Source organism: Myotis brandtii, unplaced genomic scaffold, assembly GCF_000412655.1.
Source record: "Myotis brandtii unplaced genomic scaffold, ASM41265v1 scaffold115, whole genome shotgun sequence".
NCBI classification, from domain to species: domain Eukaryota; kingdom Metazoa; phylum Chordata; class Mammalia; order Chiroptera; family Vespertilionidae; genus Myotis; species Myotis brandtii.
Window position 1 is genome coordinate 21,044,383 of NW_005353967.1, and position 19,115 is coordinate 21,063,497.

The 19,115-nt window shown below is 47.9% G+C and overlaps 2 protein-coding genes across 2 annotated transcripts in view; both read left to right on the forward strand.

Annotated features, from left to right (window-relative positions):
• The window catches only part of RASGRF2 (Ras protein-specific guanine nucleotide-releasing factor 2), a 137,866-nt gene extending 132,122 nt beyond the window's left edge, over positions 1 to 5,744 (forward strand). Inside the window, exon 27 of the mRNA XM_014550194.1 lies at positions 1,842 to 5,744. Coding sequence (XP_014405680.1) covers positions 1,842 to 1,934 — 93 coding nt within the window. The 3' untranslated portion in view covers positions 1,935 to 5,744. The remainder of the gene's footprint in view (positions 1 to 1,841) is intronic.
• Positions 5,745 to 11,950: 6,206 nt separating this feature from the next.
• CKMT2 (creatine kinase, mitochondrial 2 (sarcomeric)) overlaps positions 11,951 to 19,115 on the forward strand; it is a 15,383-nt gene continuing 8,218 nt past the window's right edge. The window contains exons 1-4 of the mRNA XM_014550682.1: positions 11,951 to 12,014; positions 15,469 to 15,640; positions 16,877 to 17,075; positions 18,597 to 18,745. Coding sequence (XP_014406168.1) covers positions 15,489 to 15,640; positions 16,877 to 17,075; positions 18,597 to 18,745 — 500 coding nt within the window. The 5' untranslated portion in view covers positions 11,951 to 12,014; positions 15,469 to 15,488. The remainder of the gene's footprint in view (positions 12,015 to 15,468; positions 15,641 to 16,876; positions 17,076 to 18,596; positions 18,746 to 19,115) is intronic.

The following is a 19,115-nucleotide window of genomic DNA, read 5'->3' on the forward strand; positions in this document are numbered from 1 at the left end:
CCGGCCTGGTCGCCCCTTACTGCCCCCCCCCTGCTGGCCTGGTCGCCCCCAACTGCCACCCCTGCTGACCTGGTTGCCACCAACTGCCCTCTCTATCGGCCTGGTTGCCCCATGCAGCCTGCTGTTTGGTCGTTACTGTTACTGTGACGGCATCCCGGACAATTTGCATATTCCTCTATTATTAGTATAGATTTTACTGGTTTCCCATTGCTCTTAGGATAAAGAAAGAAAAAGACCTTGCTATGTCCAAGAAGTCTTGCGTTATGTGGTCCCTACTCATCTTTCAAGATTCCTCTCACATCATATACCCCTTTTACCCTTTCTTCTCTCTATCCCAGCCACAACTGGCCTTTCTTCTTTCCTTCCTTCTTTCCTTCCTTCCTTCCTTCCTTCCTTCCTTCCTTCCTTCCTTCTCCTTCATTCCTTCATTCCTTTCTTCCTTCTTTACCTTTTTAAGTGATATAATTTTTTAGAATAGTTTTAACTTTACGAAAACATTGAGAAGGTAGTACAGAATATTCCAATATAACTTACAGCCAGTTTTCCCTACTATTTCTTGGAACTTGACAAACTTATCCTAAAACTAATAAGAAAGCTTAGATAGGCAAAAAACAGACAAGGATTTTTTTGTTTGTTTTTTGTGTTGGTTTTTTTTTTTTTTAATAAGAAGAGTAAGGGAGAGCTTTCCTTACCATATTCAGATACATGTCCTAAACTATAGTGAATAAAATAGGATTATATGGGCCCTGGCTTGTATTGCTTAGTGGTAGAGTGTCAGCCCGAGGACTGAAAGGCTCTCCTGTTCGATTCCCAATCAAGGGTATGCACCTGGATTGCAGGTCAATTCCTGATCCCTTCCACTCTCTAAAAATCAATGAAAGAAATATCCTCAGGTGAGGATATTTTAAAAAGGATTATCTAAAAAAACGGATTATACAGGTACAGGAATACACATTAAATGGAGCAGGATAAAGTCTAGATGCATATTTTATCTATATGAAAATCTAATCTATAATAATAAAAGCATAATATGCAAATCGACCGAACGGCTGAACAGAGGAAAGACTTCCAGATAACCTTCCAGAGGAAGCCAGGGGTGTGAGGGCCAGCCTCTAGTATGGTATAAAGGAGGCTTTCTTTAAGTACTGGAAAGAAATGGACCATTCAGTAAATGAGGAATTTTGCCTCTGCATCTTATATACCATTCACAAAAATAAATTCTAGATGAGTTTATTACCTAAATAGAAAAAGCAACATTAAATGATTTTAATAAAATATAGGAGAAAATATTTATGATCTTTAGATTTGAAAGACCTCCTTAAGCACAGAATGCAAAGCTGCAAAAGACAAGCTTGATAAATTTTACTGCATCAAATTAAAAAACTTCTGCATGACAAAAGGCAATTGTTTAAAAAGTCAAAATTCAAGCAGTAGAATACAAACCAAATGATAACAGTGGGCCTCTTGAGGAAAGAGCCCAATGAGTTGGGAGAACACTAGAGATGTTTGGTTTTATTATTATTATTATTATTATTATTATTGACACTATTACATATGTTCCCACTTCTCCTCTCTTTGCCCACCTCCACCCAGCCCCCACTCTCCTTCCCTCTGGCCATCACCGTACTACTGTCTGTGTCTATGGGTTATGCCTATATGTTCTTTGGCTAATCCTTTCATTGATTTTATTTTTTTAACATTGAGAGTATATCAATAATTTTTAGTTATGTAAATTTTTAAATGTTTACGAGAATATGTTGAATTGCCAGATTCTATTCAGAAAAATGCAACATACCAGTGTTCTGAAAAAACTTACAGCTAGGATTTCCTTTTTTCTTCAGGTCACTCAGTACTTGCTGGACAAAGCCCTCATCATAGATGAAGATACACTGTATGAGCTGTCACTGAAAATTGAACCTCGGCTCCCTGCTTGAAGATTTGGCCTTGCCCTGGGTCCGGGGAATTTTCATGGAAGGGGGGACAGACAGAACTGTGCATGCCATGCCTCCCACAGTACTGTGAGGATGGGGCATGGAGACCAAAACAGGTCTCCTTTGTCCATGGAAGACGGAACGTAACTGGATTCTGTCTCCAGTGAGGGAAGCCAGCTGTTTGGGGTCAAAGACAGATGCTTCAGACTTGGGTGGGAAGGTGAAAAGAATGATATTTGGTAAAGTTGGTGGCACATTCTGCAGAAAGAGAATGTACTATGGGAGTTGTGGTAGCCATTTTAATGACACAGGTAAGAGGGTAAATTTCAAACTGTGCCCCAAGTTCTGTTCAAACTTGGGGATGAGGATTCCTGGACAAGGCCTCTGATGATTCTCTGGCACTTCACTGGGCTGGGCACACCTACCCATCTTCTCCTGGGATTTCACTGCCTCCGTTACATTTCCTTTGTTACAAGCTTCCAGAAAAGCTCAGGCTTCCTGTGTAGGGATGGGCTGGCATCAGCAACTTCCATCTACAGCATGTGCATGGATTTCAGCGCATGGAGGAATACCGGCATGTTCGGAAACTGCCTTGTCAGTCTTTAGGTAACAGGAGAGGAAAGATATGATAAAGTCAAGCGCGTTTGTACATAACATTTCTTTCATTGAAAACTCAGCAGGCTGTGCCCCGGAGGATTCCAGCCAGTGGCTTCGTGGGGTGGGTGGGGGCTTCTTCCTGAGGCTGTGGTGCCCGAGAAGCCAACGCCCTTGGAGGGGCAGGTGCAGAGTTTGCAAAAGGTGCCCACGCACCTCACCGGCAAAACTGTGGAAAAAGACAGAGGCCACCGCGCTGTGGGGAAGAGCGGGTTGCAATGCTAAGTGAAACGGCATAGCACTTACAAGTCCTTGCACCCTGCTGTGCTTGTTTTCTTCCTTCCCCCTCACAGTAATGTGGGAATCCATTCTGATGTACACAAACCATTTTTAGGCTCATTTTGGAGATTGGTTGTATTGTTTTAAAAGTTGGTTAGTGAGAATTTCTTTTTAAAACCCACACTTCCACATGCACTTGGTAGACAGTTCTTCCCCCACCATCTTTGTTTTTAAATTTTTATATTTTTGAGTGGAAATATTGTATGTGTATGGAAAAAAGGGTCCAACCACTCAACAACTGTTATATCAGAAAACCAACTGCTGGGGGTAGTACTGCTATTCTGCGAGGGAAAAGTGACCTTGCTATTCCCAGGATTGTCGGTTGTTGAAGAAATGGGGCTCTCTCATGTTTACCTCCCTCCCCTCTTCTCAGGGAGACCTCTGCTTTGTCAAAGAAGGAAAAGAAAAAAACATACAGTTATTGTTGTCTGAGCCTATTGCACCTGATATTTTCACTTCGAGGCATGAAGTGTATCGATGCTGACAATGAACAAAACTGATCTGTCTGGCTATTTTCCCTCTTTCTTTGCACTTTAATTATGTTGTTAGAGCTAGTAGCTGACTAACATCCATCTTGCTGGCTCATAAAACCTGGTGGAAGGGCCAGCTTTGATAATGTACCATAGAGATGGAGAGTGTACATTTTTCCTGCATGGTAAGGGCCATCTCTGTACATAACTATATATTGAAATATCAAGTAAGTAAAAGAAAATATTTATAATATTTGAGACTATTCCAACAATATTTTCAATAGCTCATATTAGCCAACAGTGTAGCACTAAGCCCAAGGAGGGTTACTTATGGATGCTTTCTTCTTCTTTTTTTACAGAAAGTTGCTTGTTTGTTCTCTTTAGTTTCAATTAAGAGGTTGAAGCACCTTGATGCATGATAAAAAGCATGGGTTGTTTGGATCCCAACAATGCATAACTTGCAATGTATTTCTCAGTGTTCAGAAACTGAGGGCTTGAACTGATGTGTCAATTGCACCAAGCACCTCAAAGTCCTGCATAAGAAAAGAAAGTAAAGGTTAACTTTCGTGACTCAAAAACAGTCTTGGAAGGTGAGTGAAAACCAGGACAATCAGTGAAAGGACCACACACAGTACTTTCAGGCAAAATAACTCCTAGAAATGTTAATGCCTTCAGTTTTGCCTTGGAGTCCCTAAAGTCTTCCGGAGGGGAGGGGTTGGTTTTGTGTGTGCTTTCCCTGGAAGTTTGGAGCCGTATTTCTCTGACTCATATGTTCCAGAGCCACTGCAGCCATTCTTATTAAAGAAAATAGGTGATAGAGAAATTTCTAAGTTCTCCCCCGCTTTTGGTATGCAGGTTTTCTTCAAGTAGTGACAAAGCTTTCATGTTTATTTCCTGCAGAATGTTGGAAGCGCCCCCCAGTGGTCAGCAATGGGCACTGCCAGTTGCTATGCTGACCTTTAGCATTTTATTGAGCTTTCCAAGTTCCTCCAGCTTCCTGAAGCCTTGCTGGATCGTGGAGAGAACCCCGCCTGCAAGGGAGTTCCTTTTCATGACCTGCACCATTTCTGAGCCAGTGAAATGATAGGATAGGAGTGCACATTTTAAAAGCCTCAATTTAGTCACATTTAAAATCCCTAAGAGCAACTTGTGATGTTTCCTCCAATTGTTACAGCACCTATCCTCTCTGCTTTGCAAGCTTCGTGTGTATTGTTGGAGCCTGCACTCTCGGCTGCGTCTGCCTATATCCCATTATATGAGACCCATTTCTAAGAGGAGATGGGAAGTCAGCCTCTAACAATGAAATAGCAAATACTTTTATTATTTCAAAATTAACCCAGAAAACCAGAAGTAAAATTCCATTTCATGCTTGCAGATGAACACCCACATTTCATACTATCAATGAAATTATCTTGCGGCTTTTAGGGGATTCCATTGGTTATTAACTAAGACATCCAGTTTTGCTACAGGGACAAATCTCTTCCTTAGGCCAATATATTATGTGACAGACTCAGGCATGAAGTAGAGTGTTGTCACTTTTCCTTAGTGTTTCTCTGAAGGAATTTAAAGAGGGGGATTTTAAACTACTGTTGTGATAGCTTCAAGTGGCTCTCGCACAATGTCCCAATTACTGTTTGTTAAATTTCAGTATATCTTAAAGTACTACTTAAAACAAATGAAACTCATAAATAGTGAATAACTTGAAAGAGAAACATCCATTACATTTCAGTTTGGAGTGTGTGTGATGATGGACCACACCTCTTCTTCTCTCACGGTATTATATGACACAGGACTTTTGGTCAGCAATGATTGGGCCACCTTTAAATTCCCAACTGAAAAGAGTAATGCAGCAAGAGGGGTTATTCTCAATAAAATTAACTTTTAAAATAAAAGGTTTTATTTAGCATTTCTTTTTAAAGTTTGAGTTTATTTTTTCTGAAAAAAAATATTTCCGTTCATTATAAAGTATATAAGATTATTTTAAAAATCCAATCTGTAAAGTTTATCATTTTGACTACTATTGAAATGGGATAAAATGATAACTATTATTTATGGCTAGAGAATAGAACCAGGTTAATGTCCACATCCAGAAGAAATAAATGAGTAAGAGTCCTGTTCTTTTCAGTAAGACAACAGATTGTAAGTTTAAATAATGACTTGATTACAGATGCTACTGTGTGCATCCTGGTAATAAGACTTGAGTCAATGAAATCTAACCTAGTGACATTTCTTCATTTCAGTTAGTGACATAATATTAAGGCAGGGCAGAGATAAACAGAAAGTAGAAAACAACCATTTTGTTGTAGTTATGAATACATGAATGATTCCAAAAATTCTTTATCTGGCCTGCCACACAGCATGGCTTTAACATTAAGGTTGATTGTACCTGATCTCATCTGCTCAAGGAAAATATAATTCTACTTAACATGCTGAACCACTGTCTTTTACTCACCCATCTCCCTTTCCCCTAGAAAGGCAGTTATGAAAGACCACTGGATGAGGCTTCCCAGCCCCGAGTCCCAGACCCCATTCTACATCCACAGCTGGGAAACCTCAGGCCAGTGCTGCAACCTCTCTGAGCCTGTTTTCTCGCCTGCAAATGGAGTAAATACTAATTTATGTGCTGCCTACCTCACAGGGCTGTCATGAGGACAAAATGGGTTAGTCTGTAAACTAAAGTGCTGTCTAAATGTGAGGTCACATGATTACCATCCTCATCTCTCTCTTGCAGAAGACTTAAATGTATTTCTGTGTGTGTGTGTGTGTGTGTGTGTGTGTGTGTGTGTGTGTAAGGGACAGACCCATGTGTTACTTTGAGAAGCATATTGTTTGTGTCCAGTTACTTTGGAAATCTACTGACTTGTGATTCCGACAGAGGGATTTGTGCTTTGGCCTAACACTTGCCGCGTGAGGTATGGGCTATGCCTATATGCAAATTAAAATTCGCCTTTCTTGAATTCTCAAATGGCTCACTGGTCTCTTTTATTCTTTTTGTATTTTTCTACAGTGTCTTCTTCATAGCAATGGGCTCCTTCAGAAATGTTTTACTTCTAAAGTTTAGGGGGGACATGGTTTAGAAGATATTCATGTTGCAGACACTCAAGATCAGAGAATTTGAGAGACCTTGAAAGAGATTTTAAGGGTCATCTAGTCCTACTGTCTTTCCAGGGCTTAAATCTTTCCTGTGACATCCCTGGCCCATGTTTGGCTACCTCCAGGCACACACAACTCACTACTGCAGAAACAGCTCTGCTCATCTACTGTCAACCCTGCGCTGACAGGCCGTGGAGAGAAGAAAAGCCGTGGAGGTGGAGGCAGAGGCCCACTAAGTCCGATCTTGGGTGGGCTCCTGAGCCTTCTGAGGCTGCGTGCCTCATCTACAAAATAAGTCTCATATCTGCCCCTGGAATTATTGCATTTTTATATGGAATGATACACATGAAAAGACTTTGTTTTGGCAAGTAGATAAAGTCGCCCTAATGTTTAAAACTGAAGAGATCATGAGGCAGCTGGTGAGCACAAGAGAGAACTGAGAAAAGGAAGAATGTGGATCCCCATGGCTTCCTTTTCCAATTCTGAAATGAGCAATCAGGCAGGTGGGGATTCAGGAAGCCTGGTTCCCTTCATCTCATTCCCTGGCCATCCTTGCCTGTCAGTCAATCCTGGGTCCTGCTATATCCAGATTCCAACTGGATTCAGGGGCAGAAAAGAAATAAGCCCCAAATAGATTTCCTTTAAAGCAGTGGTTCTCAACCTTCTGGCCCTTTAAATACAGTTCCTCATGTTGTGACCCAACCATAAAATTATTTTCGTTGCTACTTCATAACTGTAATTTTGCTACTGTTATGAATCGTAATGTAAATATCTGATATGCAGGATGGTCTTAGGCGACCCCTGTGAAAGGGTCGTTCGACCGCCAAAGGGGTCGCGACCCACAGGTTGAGAACCGCTGCTTTAAAGCAAATGATATGGCAGTTGTGTATTTCATGTCTGTTCCTGTCTCAGTGGCAAGAGCCAGCCACATGGCCGCACTGGCTACTAGGGATTGGGTAGAGCCCTGCACTTTGAAAAGAGTTGGCAACAATGGGAGAGGAATAATGGCATACAACAAGGGTGGCATTTGAAGGATTTTGGGAAATCTGGAATCTCTGCTGTGCATCACATGTAGAGGTTGCCATGCCTATCAACCACCTTCGTAATATGCTTGAAGGTGACCCAAAGAGTGGCACCCCCTTTTCTTAACCATGTCCCAACTAACTTATATAAAATCTACATTACAAAAGGCCAGGGTCCGTACCATCCAAAACGACCGAAAGGATGACCGAACACCAGGAAGTGCATGGAGCACCTCTAGGTCTCTTCCCCCCACCCCCGCCCCCAGGCTCCCATCGCTGGATGGCCAACGGGGAACCTAGGGGACCTGGGCTGGGTGGCAGCGGAGCGGGACTCACTGCTGTGAGAGGCTCCGGAGCGGAGACTTCAACAAGGACTTCAGCGACTGCAGCGACCCTCAGCCTTCCCTGCTGGGAGGTGGATGGAGAGCATCAGCTTTAAAGCACAAACACCCTCCTCGGGAAATACCGCCACCTCCCTACTCCACAGCCGCTTCCGTGTCTGCAAGAAACTGCCCATGCTCCTCCCTGCGGGATGGGCGGGGCCCGAGCCTGAGTTGAGTGGTTCTGCAAAGGCGGCTGGGCCAGTGCAGGGACAGAGGGCGGGAGGGCGGGGCAGGAGCAGGGGGCAGCCCTGGTTCCCTGCACCTCCTCCCACAGGCATGGCCCTTGCTGCTGTTATGATAAAAGGAGTTGTGTTTTTCTAACTCTATCTGGGTAAAGGAAACAAGTGTCTGTTGACTTCCCATCTTACTCTCCCAGCCGCCAGTTAATCCCTCTGGATGCATCATATTCAACCTCCAAAGGATCCGAGGGGCAGGTTCAACCTTCGTTCCGTAGTTGAGGAAACTGACCAGTAAACACATGTGTCTCATGCCTCAGTGTCAACTCCCGCGGAAATCTCCGGGTAATAACTCAGATTGTATATCTAAGGGTATATTTTCTTCTGTTTTCGTGTTTAATTCAACCCCAGGAATCAAATAATACAATAAAGAATAAAATGAGTTCAGAGGGCTCAGCATTGTATTCCCAGGGCCCTTGGTTCCACACAAACTGCAGAGCTCAGTTATCCTGAGATGAAAGGAAAAGAGAAACGTGAAAGGTTTCCCACCTCAGTCAGAGACATCTCACAGCCACATACTAAGGACACAACATTAACTTAGGGGTGGAAAGGACACAAAAGGAATAGAAGATGGAGGGTGATATGCGGAAGGTGGGCCCCACCAGGTGGTGACAGGGGGCAAGCCTGTGGGAGGTGGCCAAGTGCCCCACCTCTGCTGAGGGGTGCATGCGTCTGTCCTGGGAGCTGCGGCTGATGGAGAGGGAGGCTCTGGCTCTATGTGGATGAGTTGCCAATGAGAACCTCCCTGCAGCCACAGTACTTGGTGTTCTCAACACAGCGGGAGCATAGGATCATGTACACAACGTCACGAAAGAAAACGCATCCTCTTCCCAACTTATTCACAGACTTCTATTTCTGGTATCTATATTCCCAATGTGCCCACAAGTACATTTGGAAAAAGAAAAAAGATTTGTACGTGATGTGACTGCATCTTTAGAAAACCCAAGTGATCACAAGCAGAGCACTTTTAACACCTAATGAGCCAAATACACTGATGAACAAAAATAGACCCAGAGACACAGACGCATGAACAGACTGTGGAACCTCAGAGGGAAGGCGGGTGGGAAGAGATCAACCAATGGCCTTGTGTGCATATATGCATCCGGCCTGGGGGTAGGAAGTAGGCTGGAAAAGGTTAATAGGGGGAAAGGGGACCTATGTAAACCATTCAACAATAAAGATTTAATAAAAAGAGTAAAAAATAAAAGAAAATAAAAATGTAAAAGAAAAGAAAATAAAAGCCAAAAATAACTGTCCTGGCCAGGTGGCTCCATTGGTTGGAGCTTCGTCCTGTACATTGAAAGGCTGCGGGTTTGAACCCAGGTCAGGGTGTGTGGGGGAGGCCACTGAGCAAGTGATGCCTGGAGGAGGGAGGCTCCTCAGACCTAAACACAGTCCAGGCCTCGCCCATGGTCCAAGGCCCATCCTCTGCTGAGTGAGACCGGACCTCCCAGCTTCCTGTTGAGTCCTTGGTCTCTGAGTCATAGGGCCACTTCCCCATGTTCCCCAGAATGCACTGCTCAGTAACCATCTATACTAATAAAAGAGTAATATGCTAATTAGACTGGACACCCCTCCAGACAAAGCCACGGTGGTGGGGGTTGAGGCAGAGGTGGTTAGGGGTAACCAGGCCAGCAGGGAAGGGCAGTTAGGGGTGACCAGGCCAGCAGGGGAGGGTGGTTAGGGGTGATCAGGCTGGCAGGCAGAGGCCGTTAGGGGCAATCAGGCAGGCAGGCAGAGTGGTTAGGGGTGATCAGGCAGGCAGGTGAGAGGTTAGGAGCCAGCAGTCCCGGATTACGAGAGGGATGTCCGACTACCAGTTGGGGCCTAAACCAGCAGTCGGACATCCCCTGAGGGGTCCCGGATTGCTGGATTGGAGAGGGTGCAGGCTGGGCTGAGGGACTCCCCCACACACCCCCATGCACAAATTTCATGCACTGGGCCTCTAGTTACATTATAAAATGAAGGGTTGAGGTAAGGTTTATGGATGGGCATCCTAATGTCCATTTGTAAGGAATTGGGAAAAGAGATAAAAGAAGGGTTTCTTATTGTAACTGCCATTCTTTAGACTCTACATTTCTGTGCTTTTCAAAGGCCTTATCATTTTCATTCTTGCCGGGTACTCAGTTGGTTGGAGCATCGTCTGGTACAACAAAAGGTTGTGGGTCCGATTTCAGGTTAGGACACATACCTACGTTGCAGGTTCAATCCTGGGCAGGGGTGCATATTTGGGATGCCAACTCAGGGTGCAAACTGGAGGCAACCTCTCTCTCTCTCTCCTCAGCCTCTCTCTCTAAAATCAATAAACATATCCTCAGGTGAGGATTTTTTTTTAAAGCCTTTTGTTTTCTGTGTCTGGGATGTGGGCTATTTCAGGGTCACTGGATTTATTTCTCTTGGTACCTGAACTGACTTGAAACTGTGTGTGTACAAAAGAACTATTTTGGGAAGAAATAAGCCTAGACTCCCCTCACTCCTGTCTCCCATCCTGATCCGCAGAGCTCAGCAGCTGGTCAGCCCCACAGGCCTCAAGTTCGCTTTTCCTTCTGCCAGGAGAGGCCCTCAGGGGTGAGAGGGACTTGGTCCATTAAAAGAGAGTGTGTGCATACTGGGAACTCTGACCCTTAAGAGGATCATGTAATCAGTTTGCTTGGTCCCAATCTACGATTGCTTTAATAAAATAACGTGGAAGAGCCTAGAAAATATCTGCGTATGCCAGGTGTAGAAAGGATAAGTATTGCTTTGTAAAAATTTCAACTCAGTGTGGCAGGTCATTGTGATAACATATGTATTCACTGAGGTGTGACAAATTCACAGTTAAGTGCTTGAATCTTAAGTGTACAACTTGGGAAGATTTTACACGTGTGTGTACCCACACAACACTCCCAAACAAGGGGATTTCCAGCCCCCAGAAGGCCCCCTCCTATGCCCTCCCCGCCAGTACCCCCAATGCAAAGGGAAAATAGATGCTTTGCTATGGGTTACATTGAAAAGAACTGGAAACCCTGAAAGAGAGCCACTCTAGGTGGAAGGTTATTCCCGGGCTCCACCCCCTGCTCCATCGTCTGCTCTGAGCACCGATTGGTCCCAGAGAAGAAAAGGAACCAGTTGTTGGTGTGCACGTGGCCACAGAGTCTGCCTACGTGACAGTCACCAGGGGCTAGGCAGCTCCAGTGGCAGGGCAGCTGTCCAAAGTCCTGGTGGGTCACTGCTATTTACGGCCAACCTTTCCGGTTGGTGGTGCCTGCCCCAAGGAGGGCTATTTTTAAGCGGGAATATGGCCTGCTGGGTTTGCTGGGTGGCATATTAAGCTGGTGTGGATAGAAAGTGAGATTATCTAGCAATCTGCTTCCGACATGGTTGTGATTGCCCTGAATCAGGGCCCCATGCAAGGTGGAGGGAGGTCCCTGTCCCTGGCTCAGAGCTTGATTAGCAGCAGGAGAGCGGGAGCTTTAGACATCTCTTCCTCCCAGGCCTGGGCGGCTGGGGTGGGGGTCATTCTGCAGACCTAACCGCAGCCCCAGGGCTGGTGCTCCTGAGGGAAGGTAGAAACAAGTCCCCTAACTGGTGTGAGTTTCCAGGCAGGCCCTTCCACCTAGATGCAGGGTCTTGCAGGATGGGGCAGCCAGTGAGCTGGGCTGCAGGCCCCCAAACCCCTCCCAGATCCCGGGGGAGGCAGCTTCCAGGACCACACTTGGGCGAAGGGACCATTTCAGAGAAAGGGCAGGTGCTAGAAAGAGCGCAGGGCTGGCGGCAGAGAAGTCAGGGGCTGGCCTTCAAGGGCACAGCTGGGGGAACAAGTGTGGCCAGAGATCCTGGATGGGATTGGCCAGAGGGGCCCAGCCCCGCCCAGCCCGAGCCTTGTCCAGGCTGGACCCTGCCAGCTCGCGTTACACACCGCTTGGCTGTGTGCTTGCGGCAGGACGCGAGAGACTCCGGCTCCAAGGTCAGTGAGACCATGAAACTCAGCTTTCTGCCTCTTTAGCCGGGGCACTGCTAGAGCCCGTGCGGGGGGTCTGGTGAGCCGGGGCCCCAGGGCTGGAGGCCGGGACCACCTGTAGGACGGTTGTCCTGGCACTGTGGTGGTAACTAAAGAAGCCCTGGGCTGAAGGCTCCCCTGTCCCCTGCACACGGGCACAGGTACAGGGGACAGGTCCTTCCCGTGGGACAGCTCTGCATGAGGTGCCGGAACCCCACCAGCACCCTGCTTGCAATGCTTGTTTTTGATAGAGAATCAGGATTATTTTTTTCTTGATGGAAAAAAAACATCTAAATGCCACTGAATGTGGGATTTTAACCTTCAACTTTCCCTCCCTTGTAATTTACAGAGACTAATGGGTTTGTTTCTGGCAGAGGTTTTCCTCAGCAGCAAGAACAGGTGCCAGTCACTGGCTTGGGATATACTAACTGGAAAATGAACTTTGCGAGGCCCCCAAAAGGAGCTCATTACGAGTCAGCCCAGTAGCTGGATCCAATTTAAACTGGTTCACATTGTTGCTAGAGCATCATTCTTGAAATGACTAACACGTTAATAACGAACCAAGTATTGTTTCTTCCCCACCGGAGGGGAAAACTGCTGGGCATTGCCTGTATGTGTTTGGCTAGTTGGCTCTCGGTGAGCTGCTGTCAGCCTGTTCTTGCTTCATGAGTGGGTGACATTTGTGCCTTTGAATGACCTGGTGCATGTGGAGAACTGGGCAGCTCCCGTGAGGATTTGCCAGAACACATTTGCCAGAACAAGCCAAACCCTCAGGCTCTCCTTAGTGCTGCCCTTCAGGCCTTCCTGCTCTGCGATCCCCCCAGGGTCAGCTGGGGCCATGTGCATGGCGGTTAATGCCCCCATGACAAGGCTACGCTAATGCAACTGGTGTGCTGTTGCCAGAGGGCTTTTTTCCTGCCTGCAGCTCTCACGCTTCCCATGCCTAGTGTCCTTGGTATGTTCTCTCTGTTCTCCTGGAGAACAAGACCACACAGGAACTTGACTGACCCAGGGCCTTCCTGACCCAGAGGGCTCTTCGAGAGATCTGGGCATTACTGGGCTGTGTGAGCACCCAATTCCTCCTTTGCATCTATAAGCACCTCTTCCAAAGACCCCCGCCTTTAGCGCTAAATCTCCTATGGGTTATGGGTTAAGGCACCATCCCAGCAAAGCACAGGAGTGCCACATGCTCCTGTGTGCGCTGCCAGCTTCAGGATCAAATCACATCCTCTGAGAATGGGCCAGGTGGATTTTCCTAAAGGACTGGCTGAGGAAGGTTCAGGAAACTGTGGGGGTGAGGAGAGGATAAGGCATGGGGAGTCGTGGGTGCTCAGAGGCAGGAGGTGGCTTGGTCCCTGGCTCAGAGGCCCTGGGTCTCCATCTCTGCTGCAGCTTCGAGAAGGACCCTTTTGTCTTCTCAGAGGAAACCAGGCAGGAGCGTGTGTCAAGCATTCTTGAAGTTCCTGCCCACTGAGTCAGGAATCCCAGAGGGAGCCAGCCTTGAAGGTGACTGCTGGAGGTCATCTACCCTGCCTGAGAAGCCACAGAGAACCCTAACCTTGGGCAGGCAGGGAGGCACCTCCTCCTTTACAGCATTTCAAAGGACTAGATGTTTCCAACCTCCTATTTTCTTAAAAACAACTTACCCTTAGAGAGGAGTCTGGTAATGGTCCTATGTCTTCCTCACAAGGAATCCTAGGAAAGGCCTCTGTCTTATAAGTAAAGGCTGTAAACATCTCCTGCCTATGTCTGTCTACTTGCTGAATAAGACAGATGCCCAAGGGTGCCCAGTAGGTGATGAGTGATGTGAACCCTGTGCTCTCTCGGAATGGGAGGAGACAGCCGTTTTCTGCTGGCCTAGGAGGCTGGCAACCGTGGGAATTGGTTCAGAGTGTTCTGTGGACCTGGCTCAACCCTGGACATCCACTGTTTGGGGGGTGATTCTTTCTGGATGGAAAGCTGACACGTGGTCTTGCCACTGCCCTCCGTCCCCTAGCAGCTCAGACACATGGGCGCTGTGTACAGCTGGACCAGAAATGACTCTGAGTCAGCAGAAAGGCACCCACGGTGTCTCCATCCAGGATATTCAGGACAACCAGGAGGCTCAGAATTGAGGCAATGACAGAAGTCAACACCTGCACATTCCAAATGTTATGGAACCAGACAAAACCCTTAGACCCAGACCCAGACTCTCAGTACACTTGCCTGGGACAGAGAGATATACAGCTCCTGGCGCTCAAACAAAAGGGCATAATCTGGTGGTTCTTGCTTTTTAATGGAGAGGGTGAGTCTAGGACTAAAACACTATCATTGTCTTTGGCTGTCATCTTGCACCACATGTAAAAATCTCCTTGGCTTGGAGCTCAGCAATTCTGTCAGATTTTAGTTCTGATGCTGTAAACAATGCTGTATAAATCAGGAGTCACAAAGGTGTTCCAGGTTAGGGAAACTGAGGCAGACAGCTCCTACAGAGTGAGACATGACCTCCTTCTTCACCCCTGCAATCCCTAGTTCTGTACAAGGGAGGAGAGAGGAGGGAAGGAGACAGAAGGCAAGAACAAATCTCAGAGGAAGGCTGGCGGGCCCAGCAGGCTGGCTGTCGTGTCAGGCACCTGGGATCAGAGTGGAGTGAGCAGAGGTACCCTTGGCGTCCACGCCACTTCAGCAGGAGTTTGAGGACAGGGAGAGAGAACAGGCTTAGAAAGAATATTCTGGGACTTGGGGAGAGTCACATGCCCTGAGGCGATAATCCTATGACGAGGAGCTGCAGTGATAAATGCATTGCTATGGTTTTAGGGGTTTAACGGAGTGGAGTGATCTGTGGCACTCCTAGGTCCTCAACCACAAAGGTCATTTTCCCGGTAACTGCTGGTCAGTGAAGGGCTGTCTGTAGGTGCTGGAGTTTGCAAGAGGCTTGAATCCAGGGCCAAAGACAAGCCTGGGTTCAAATCCCAGCTCTTCGATGTGCTGGCTCTGAGATCTGGAGGTCTTGAACCTCAGTTTCCCCACCTGAAAAATAATGCCCACTTGGCAGATTGTTGCAAAGACTAAAGACAATGTTTGTAAGGCCCCTTGCATGGCACATGCCTCATGGTAGGAACTTAATAAATGTTAGTTTTTTTTTAAAAAGACAGTGAAGCTTGCTTGGGCGTGAAGCGATGGAAAGGACCTTCCAGGGAGCCAGAAAGTGGCAATCGGAGAAAGGGTCGTGGACTTCAGGGAGTTTGACATTCACAATGTGCAAAACCACCCAGATTTTCCCCAGCAGTGTGAAGGGGTGTGGGGGAGAAAGGAAGAAAGAGGAAAACACGCCAGAAGACAGGCTCCGGCTGCTGCAGTTCTTTCTCGTGCCGGTTGATCTCCACACTGGGGTTCAGGGCCATCCAGTGAGGCTGTCTCACCCAGTTTTTCTGCTTTCCAGACACTCAACCAAGAGGAAGGATGGCCAGTGCCTTCTCTAAGTTGCTAACTGGCCGCAATGCTTCTCTGTTATTTGCCACGCTGGGCACCAGTGCCCTGACCACCGGGTACCTGGTGAACCGGCAGAATGTGCGTGCTGAGGCCCGGGAACAGCACAAGCTATTCCCTCCGAGGTAAGTCCTCTTGGCTTTCAAATAGCTCCGGTGCCAGCCAGAACTATGCTGCCCCCTGCTGGACACTGCCCGGGAGGACAGCTAGGTGACGAATACAAGGAAGTGTAGCGTCACCATTCCTGCCCAGAGCTTGCAGTCTGGTTGGATAGTAATAATAGTCACAGTTAACATTTGTTGAGCACTTTTATGTGTGTTAATCACTATACATGGAGTATCTACTTTATTCACCTTAGCATCCCTTTGTGATGAAACGGAGGCTTAGAAAAATTAAATAGTGCCTAAGTGCACACAACTAGTGCAGCCAAATGCAGATTCAGGGACACTGGTTGCAGACTCAGGCCTCATTCACTGCTACACTGCCTTCTGGAACATGTAATCACATAGTGCTGATTTTAAGTGTCAGCTTAAAGGGCATGGCAGGCAGGACGTGGAGGCGTGGCTTGAAGATGGACTTGTTTCTTCAGCCCTTGGGACCTGGCCAGGACTGAGACAGCGCACACTAAATAGAGCTGAAGTGCAGAGCTGACTAAGGGATTCCACATGCAGGGGTGGGTGGGAGCGGCGGGGAAAGCCCGGTGTTTCGCAGAGACATTTACGGCTCTTGTGGGAATTGGTCTCTGAGGGAATGACCTGCTCCCAACATGCACCTCAGGGATTCCTGAGGTGAGATGGCCTGTGTTTGAGCCTGTGGTGGTCCCGCATCCCCTATTCTTCAATTCATATCCCAGCGTAGGACATTTTATTTCTTTCTATGTATTATTCCAACAGATATTTACCGAATGCCTGTTTCAATAGCCAGACTCAACAAAGCAGATAGTCACAGAGCTTGCATCAGAGAAAGAGGGCGGATAAATGGCTGCTTTTCTGTGTGGTCCCACCTGCGGGGTTTCAGCCTCTATCACGAGACCCAAGGCACCAAAACGCACCTGTTGTATTTTACCAAAACTTCTGGGTTAAAAAGTGCACGTGACTCCATTTATTTTCTAATTATTTTCACTCTACCTCCCTTTTACATGAGCATGAGCCAGGGTGGGCCGCTGCAGCCAGGTCCCTTTCTTTGGCAATTCAGGGGACTTTTTTTTTCTACTCTGGCTTACATAAGTCATGACTCCTAGCCAAGTGTCTCGTGCTTACTGGCTAAAGAGAGCCTGGTGGAAGGATGGGCAGACACAAAGGCCATTCATAGGGCCCTCCCTTCAGGGCTGCTCCCTGAAAGCCTGTCCCCTTGGTGCACAGTGCAGACTACCCTGACCTTCGCAAGCACAACAACTGCATGGCCGAGTGCCTCACCCCCTCCATCTACGCCAAGCTCCGCAACAAGATGACGCCCAAAGGCTACACTCTGGACCAGTGTATCCAGACTGGAGTGGACAACCCTGGTCACCCCTTCATAAAGACTGTGGGCATGGTGGCTGGTGACGAGGAGTCCTATGAGGTAAAACTATCAGCTACAGGTTCTGGAGTGGGCGGGGGTGGGGGGGCGCGGGGGCGGGCTCTGGGTGCAAGTCCCTTTCTGTGTGGGCCAGCTTTCTGCCTTCTCAGGCAGGGCTGCCTCACAGGGAACCCAGCAGAACATCCAGAAAGCTTGCTGGAGCAATGAGGTCTGCAGCTTCCCTTGCTGTTGCTCTAGTTCCTCCCAGGGAGGAATTGCTTGCATGACAGAGCTCTCTGAGATTGTCAAGGGGACGAATTGGGAAAATATATGCTTTTTATTTTATTGGTGTGTATTCACCCATAAGACATTAGGACAGTGGTTCTCAACCTTCTGGCCCTTTAAATACAGTTCCTCATGTTGTGACCCAACCATAAAATTATTTTCGTTGCTACTTCATAACTGTAATGTTGCTACTGTTTTGAATCGTAATGTAAATATCTGATATGCAGGATGGTCTTAGGCGACCCCTGTGAAAGGGTCGTTCGACCGCCAAAGGGGTCGCGACCCACAGGTTGAGAACCGCTGCATTAGGAGATGATGTGTTAGTGGCTGGGCTTTACTGGGGGTGGAGGACGGTGTGGTGTGTCTTTAGTTTGAGAATTACTCATTACACAGCCACTGCAGCCCAGGCTTCTGAGTTCAAGTCTCTGGGAAATCCCATGATCTCCGCATCCTCATCCTTGGCACAGAAGCACAGGACGGCCTGCCGCTAGGGGAGCTCAGCCACCTGTGGCCCTCTCCACAGAGCAGCTTCTAGTCCTGGCAGATGTCTTGGCTGCTTCCCCGAGGCCCCCTTCTGTTGCAGGAGGTGAAGGCAGTTCCCTGGGAGGGCAGCCATCAGGAGGAGGGAGGGGCCGCCTTGAGGCTGGTAGCTCCCTCACACACAGCAATGCACAGCTCTGGGCTCCCTGGAGTCCCAGACCAGAGCTAGCTCCCTGGCCCAACACCCCCACCCCCATTTCCCACAGCTCCCTAAGCCTGCAGGGTGCTCTGTTATGACTTCTCTGAATGTTCTTTTACTTAAACGTTGCTCCTAACGTTTTTAGTTTAAAAAAATAGATTTTGCACGAGGTATTTCAGGTTGGGAAGGTCCGCACAGCGTGAGGGGTCCCTGCTCTGCCCTAACTGATGCTGGATGCGTTTCTTCTGGTGCGGCCGGGGGTTTCCACAAATGTATTCTGTTGCTTAAACTCTAGAAACTCGCCTTCCCTTTGACCACAGAACTACGTAGCCTCTGATCTAGCGGCTTCTTTTACCCCAAAGGCAAGAACTCCTGGAGAAAACCCTCAGATCCTTAAACGCAACATTTCCTTGTTCCGTCAGATGGCAGTGAGCTTAGAGCGATCATTAGGGAGGAGGGTACAAGGGCAGAGTCCTGCTTTCTCTGGTGGAAGTCCATCATCACCATCATCACCTGCACCGCTATTAACTACTAATCCACTCACACCCTTTCCTGCATGGTCGTCTTTTCATAGTAGACGCACCAATTAAAGAGAAACAGGAGCATCTTTCCTCCTGCAGGTGTTTGCCGACCTTTTTGACCCTGTCATTAAACTCAGGCACAATGGCTACGACCCCAAGGTGATGAAGCACCCCACGGATCTGGATGCATCCAAGGTAGGCTCAGCCGCCTCTGGCCGCTCCTGTCAGCTGGCACCCCAGGGCCCACAGTGAGGAGCGCCCTCCCGGGAGAAGGGCCCCTGGGTCAGATGCCCCTTCAAGTCCTGACCCTGTAGCGCAGCATGCTTCCTGGAGAGCCCCCCCGCCCCAGAAGGCCAGGAAAGTCCCAAAGGTGGTGGTGGTCACTAACGTTAGGCCTCTCCTACAGCAATTCCTTTCTTCATAGCACTCCTAAGGCGGGCAAGGGATTCCAGGCGGCTCTGTGCAGAGAGCTCTGCCCTCTCACCCGTCTCTAAAGCCCCCGCCTCCCGCTCCCACCCACGCCCGGTTCCAGACTGTGTCCCGCATGTTAGTCGTGCAAATGCGCCCAGCGCCCGAGGGTCTCTCCGGGGGACACGGCCAGGCGGTGGGTGGGGGCCG